The sequence below is a fragment of the Bufo gargarizans genome, chromosome 3, assembly GCF_014858855.1.
Source record: "Bufo gargarizans isolate SCDJY-AF-19 chromosome 3, ASM1485885v1, whole genome shotgun sequence".
Classification (NCBI taxonomy): domain Eukaryota; kingdom Metazoa; phylum Chordata; class Amphibia; order Anura; family Bufonidae; genus Bufo; species Bufo gargarizans.
In genome coordinates, this window is record NC_058082.1 from 333,565,650 (window position 1) to 333,571,412 (window position 5,763).

At 45.3% G+C, this 5,763-nt stretch overlaps 1 protein-coding gene across 1 annotated transcript; it reads right to left on the reverse strand.

The window, feature by feature from the left end:
• Positions 1–594: 594 nt before the first annotated feature.
• On the reverse strand, positions 595–5,134 carry RABIF (RAB interacting factor). Its single transcript, XM_044287957.1, has 2 exons — positions 4,985–5,134; positions 595–992 (listed from the first exon to the last, which is right to left on the reverse strand). Exons 1-2 carry the CDS (start codon positions 5,093–5,095, stop codon positions 747–749), a joined length of 357 nt encoding a protein of 118 aa, XP_044143892.1. The 5' UTR covers positions 5,096–5,134; the 3' UTR covers positions 595–746.
• Between the last annotated feature and the right edge of the window lie 629 nt (positions 5,135–5,763).

The following is a 5,763-nucleotide window of genomic DNA, read 5'->3' on the forward strand; positions in this document are numbered from 1 at the left end:
CTGGTCAGTCACTATGTGCCACCCCATCTGCCTGGAACAACATCGGGCTTCAGAATGGAGATGAGGGCCTCTCAGAAAACATAACTGCACAAGGCCTGAATCTATAGCAAGATGCCACCGGTCCCCCGATGCAGTATCAGAGACCCCCCATCCACACACAGGAGGCACAGATGTTATTAACAGTGCCTAACCTACTTGCTCTCTTCAGAACAGCAGCAAATGCTTTGGTGCAGCCATGATCTCCACAACTGTAAGGCATAGGAAGAAACTGAGGAGTTCTAGGAGGACCTAATTTCTTCTTCCTGTCTCTCCCTGATGGGAGGAGGGTCATCTCAGTGTAAGTGCCATTGTGGAGAATGAGGGGAAAGATTTTGGTCCTTGGAAAGCAGAGGGAAAAATGAAAATTGTTTACAGTGACAAGGATTTAAAATCTGCTACTGGCAACCAACTTGATGGATTGTTACTGCTGGAGCAGGTTTATGAGAATAAGTATATTGCCTTCTATTTTTTTATAATTACTATATTTATTATATTATCTAATATTCAGTGACAGCCCCAGAGAAATAAGACAACCACATATTATGCGACTCTACATTTCACTGAAAACAACTGAGACCTTTAATATCATTTATAAAACATGTATGGCACTAGGGTAAAGTGCTGGTCCATGCCGTAACACATCACACCATGAAGTCAATTAGTGCTGCTTATCTAAGGGCTTCTTTTGTGGTCGGTGCTCATGTTCTTCATTCATGCTGGACTCGCTGCAATGCTACATAAAAGTTACTCTTCTCCTCCAGACTGTGCCAACCAATAGGTCCCACTTCGCAGTCTGCACACACCAGGAATTTTACATTTCCTACGTCCTTGGTGAAGCCCACATTCTCAAAAGTAAACATATCATGCACAAGCCAATGCTCGACAAGAAGCTCACAGTCTGGATTTGACTCATCAGCCAAAGATGATTTCTTCTTCATTGAAGGCAGAAGTAGCTGCAGGAAAAGAATAAAAATCTGTGTTTTGTAAATAGAAGCTTAATACAGATATTAATTGGAATGACATTAAAATGGATTTTCCCATCAGAAGATATGGTCATCACAGAGAGGCGGGTTTCTGACAACACAGGGTGGCTGCTGTTTTTACTCCTTAGGACTCAGCGTGACCATGTTGCACCACATGGTCAGCATTGTGTTCAATACAGTTTATTATATAGCACTAGCATATTCCACAGCACTCTACATGTACAAATAACATTAGACATTACATAATACCAAACGTATAACTGGAACATCAGTGAGGGCCCCGCTGGCCAGAAACAAAGGCTCCACTCACATCTGTAGCAGTAGCTCAGTTCGGGGCTTCAGTCACAGAAATTGTTAAAACTAGTGGAGAGAAAAGTCCTGCAAACAGGACATTTTTCTCTGCTAAAAAATGTTCTCCTGAACAGAAACCAAACAGATCCCATTATAGTCAATAGGATCTGTTACTTTCTGTTTGTGCGAGTTATGTGCAGAATCCGGCACTTCCGCTATTTTAGTTTTTCTGCTCCTATAACAGGCGCTGATGTGAAAGCAGCCTAACAACTTGTTTTGTACAATGGTCCAGAATCTGCGTATGTACACATATGAAGTGCATTAGATGCAAAGAGTGTGCTGAATGAAGAGATCGTGCTCTAAGAATAATGTGAAAGGGGTAAGGAGTCCTGTTAGGCTGGGTTCACACGGGCGAGATTTCCGCACGGGTGCAATGAGGGGGGTGGGCACCCGCACTGAATCCGGACCCATTCATTTCTATGGGGCTGTGCATATGAGCGGTGATTTTCACGCATCACTTGTGCATTGGTGAAAATCGCAGCATGCTCTATGTTGTGCGTTTTTCATGCAATGCAGGCCCCATAGAAGTGAATGGGGCTACGTGAAAATTGTTAACTGATGAAGGGGTCATTGTTCTAAAAACCCTGAAACGCGCCTGGTACTAAATCCCCCCCTATTAGGAAGAAGGACATTACCAGACAGAGGAGGCTTGGATACTATCGTAGTATATCGAATTGCCAAAGAGGACAACTTATCAGTACACGAAAGATGTCCGATTTCAAATATAGGACCACGTGTATTCAGCAGTTCGTTTGGCGCTAAATTCGAATCCGACCAAACAGCCCTTGAGACTGGAACCTTAAACTTCCATAGAAATTGGACCGAGTCGAGGGCCTATAGTCCATCCCAAAAAAAAGACCTCCTGGTAAGACTGTACATATTCCAAACTAAGCGATCGCTTTTCCATTAAGCACAGCGGGACGCCGCTGTCTCCACGATCAGGTGGAATGTCATTGCATTAAAACATCGAGTTCCATCTTTGTCTCAAGTTTTGGTTACCGAATGAATGCGAGTTGGGAACTGCCTATGAGCTGGAATCTATTTTAAATATTCGGGAGAGATCGATAACTTTCATCTGCGACTTCTTCCTATTCCAGCTATTATATTGAACATTATTATCGAATATTTTATACCAAAGAATTTTAATCGAATATCACTGTTGAATATTTATGATCGACCACCTTTCATGATTATTATTGCCACTTTATCTTTAGGATTGGAGACCTCACATCATCGCTTTTTAGATTTCAGACATTTGTTCATTGGGATCTGAATATGTATGTTTTTAGGTTTTTAATATCAATATTATTACCAACTATTGCTGTTATTTATTGCCATATTTTGTGACATCACATTGTCCATTTTATCCTATTTCAATAAAGATCCCTTTACTAATAGAGAGTGCCCCACTATTATCTATTTATTGTGCTTATTCTTGTCAGACCGGGTGTTGTCTGTCAGTGGGAGCACCTCTGCCAGATTACCCCTCATTCTAGTGCGACATTATTATTTTTTTTTCCATGGTAATGCAAACGGATCCGTTTTGACTTACATTGAAAGTCAATAGGAGGCGGATCAGTTTTCAATTGCACCATATTGTGTCAGTAAAAACGGATCCGTCCCCATTGACTTACATTGTAAGTCAGGACGGATCTGTTTGGCTCAGTTTCGTCAGACAGAAATCAAACCGCTGCAGCGTTTTGGTGTCCGCCTCCAGAGCGGAATGGAGGCTGAACGGAGGCAAACTGATGCATTCTTAACGGATCCTTATCCATTCAGAATGCATTGGGGCTAAACTGATCCGTTTTGGGCCGCTTGTGAGCCTTGAAATGGATCTCACAGGCAGACCCAGAAACGCCAGTCTGAAAGTAGCCTTATCCAACCCCTATAATGACCCCACCAATGGCTTGGTGCCTCATACAGGTTATACTTACCCAACTCCCCAGCACCCGTGTCGCTCCCCTTTAAGGGTGAGGCCTAATTTGGTACTTAACGATATGCCGATTTATTCTTGTTTTTCATGTCCACATTTTAAAAGCAATATGAGCTGTGAGGGAATGATTTGTGTGCGATATGTTGTATGTGGCACCCTCCTGGGGAACATATACTCCTGGACATTGAAAGTGCAAAATCAAAAAGGACAAGGCGTAAGGTTACAGAAATCGAGGAAGTAGCAGGTGTTAATAAGGTCTGCATATAATCAAAATTTCATGCACATAGCTCCAATCTGTGGCATGTGGGAGGGGCATAAAGAGCAGATTGAAAGCAACGTTTTTTAGACACATGAAACCTTAAGAATCAGAGCAGCGGCAATCATGGTCACCACTGATAGATTGCAGGGTGGCCGTAAACCCTGGATACGAGTAGTGTATAAGGTGATGGAAAAATGAATCCAGCCAGCAAAGGAGGCAATATGGACAATCACAATACATTAGTAAGTGGCTTATATTAACTTTCTCTACATGATAAATTTCACTTGCTGAAGGAAGAAACACCATTTAAGTGTATGATAGTCCCAGGGCTCTCTACTCAACTTAGGCCCCCTACCTACATTTTCCCCTGACATCTCCCCTTCCATGTGCCTCCCAATAGTTATTTTTATTTTTTTTAATGTAGGAGAGGCTGCGGCACTCTGTGAGCGCTCATGTCTCTTCCTAAGCCATGTGACATCAGTCCCATCCAAGTGAACAGTGTTAAGTTGCAATATCAAGCACAGCCACTATCATATGGATAGCGCTGTGCTTGGTAAGCAGCGAGGTGGTTGCAGTGCTCACTGGAACACCATGGTCTCCTCAAACAGCTGATCTGCCCGCCCCTCCCTTCCCCATCTTATACTGATGACCTACCATTCGTGGAATCCGCTGTGTGAAAGAGAGCCAAGCCCCATTCCGGACAGCAGAGACACGGAGCAGTAACATGATTGATAACGCTCTGTGCCTCTCTGTGATCTCTTTACTACAATATCACGGTGACCACTTTATCTCACTGTGATTTTGTAGTAAAGAGATCACAGAGAGGCACAGAGCATTATCAGTCATGTTACTGCTCCGTGTCTCTGCTGTCCGGAATGGGGCTTGGCTCTCTTTCACGCAGCGGATTACCCACACAGCATCAGCTCGTGTGAAAGAGCCTTTAGGGTGCATTCAGACGACCGTATTTCTTGCAATTTTGCTAAACAGGTGCGGACACATTCATTTCAAAGTGGCCGCAAAAGATGCAGACAGCACACCGTGAGCTGTCCTCAACCAGACTTCCGTTCCGCAGTCCCGCAAAAAATATAGACAAGAATAGGAGTTTTCTATATAGGGCTGGCTCTGTGCATTCTGCAAAACGTGTCACGCACATGGCCGGTATCGTCTGACTGGAGCCTAAAGGACAAACATAACCCGCAGACAATGCTGCCTAGTAGTTATGATAGCATTGGGCATAGGTGGTAACTAGAAGCTGGGAGCATAATACATGGAGTTTCTGAATGATTTCCATAACACTGTGTAAAGGGCTGCCACCTCCCAGGAAGCTATATGGGTGACAGCCAGATACAGCAGTGTACCAATGAGGTACCACACACACTAAGAAATATGCCACTGCTGGGGACCTCTCTAGTCTCTGACCTCCCGCTTTGCCAGTGTCGCAGTCCCGGCAGAGAGCACCCGACAGCCGCAGCGCTGACACAACACCGCCCGGGAGTTCTTCCCATCGGCAGAAACCAGCGCCTCGTCCATTTTCGTTCGGTAGATGCTAGAGTGGAGTTGTTAGAAGGAGGTATGTGACGTCACTGGTCACATGGTCCTTCATGGTCACATGACCAAATGTGGGAAGCGCTGTCAAACCCGGACTGCAGCAGCTTGTGCAGGGAGGAGGGGCTGTGTGTAAGCAGCCCAGTGAGGTAGGGTGTGCTGCCGTCCTGGAGTACACAGAGCTTCATGGGAGCAGCATATGGAGCTCATATATGAGGGGGCAGGTGGAGTGGGATGTGGTGCAATATAGTACAGATCCAGGTGTATTCTGAGGGTGCAGATCTAAGGTGGGTGGTGGGAATGTGCTGTATTCTGGGGTCATGAGGGTGCAGATCTGGGGAGGGACTTTATGGGGTTTAAATCTGTGAGGAGGGGGCCATGAGGGTGCAGATCTGGGGGGAGGGCTTTATGGGATGTAGATCTGTGAGGGGGCATGTGGTGTATTCTGGAGACATGTAGGTGCAGATCTGGGGAGGGGGGCTTTATGGGGTGTAAATCTGTGAGGGGGCATGTGGTGTATTCTGGAGACATGTAGGTGCAGATCTGGGGAGGGGGGGCTTTATGGGGTGTAAATCTGTGAGGAGGGGGCTAGTGGTGTATTCTGGGGGCATGAGGGTGCAGATCTGGGGAGGGGGGCTTTATGGGGTGTAAAT

Excerpts from the sequence above, each read along its gene's own strand:
- RABIF (XM_044287957.1), bottom strand. The coding sequence starts at position 5,095 with ATGGACGAGGCGCTGGTTTCTGCCGATGGGAAGAACTCCCGGGCGGTG. Across the intron at positions 993-4,984 it reads CGACACTGGCAAAGCGGGAG|CTACTTCTGCCTTCAATGAA; the intron begins GTCAGAGACTAG and ends CTTTTCCTGCAG.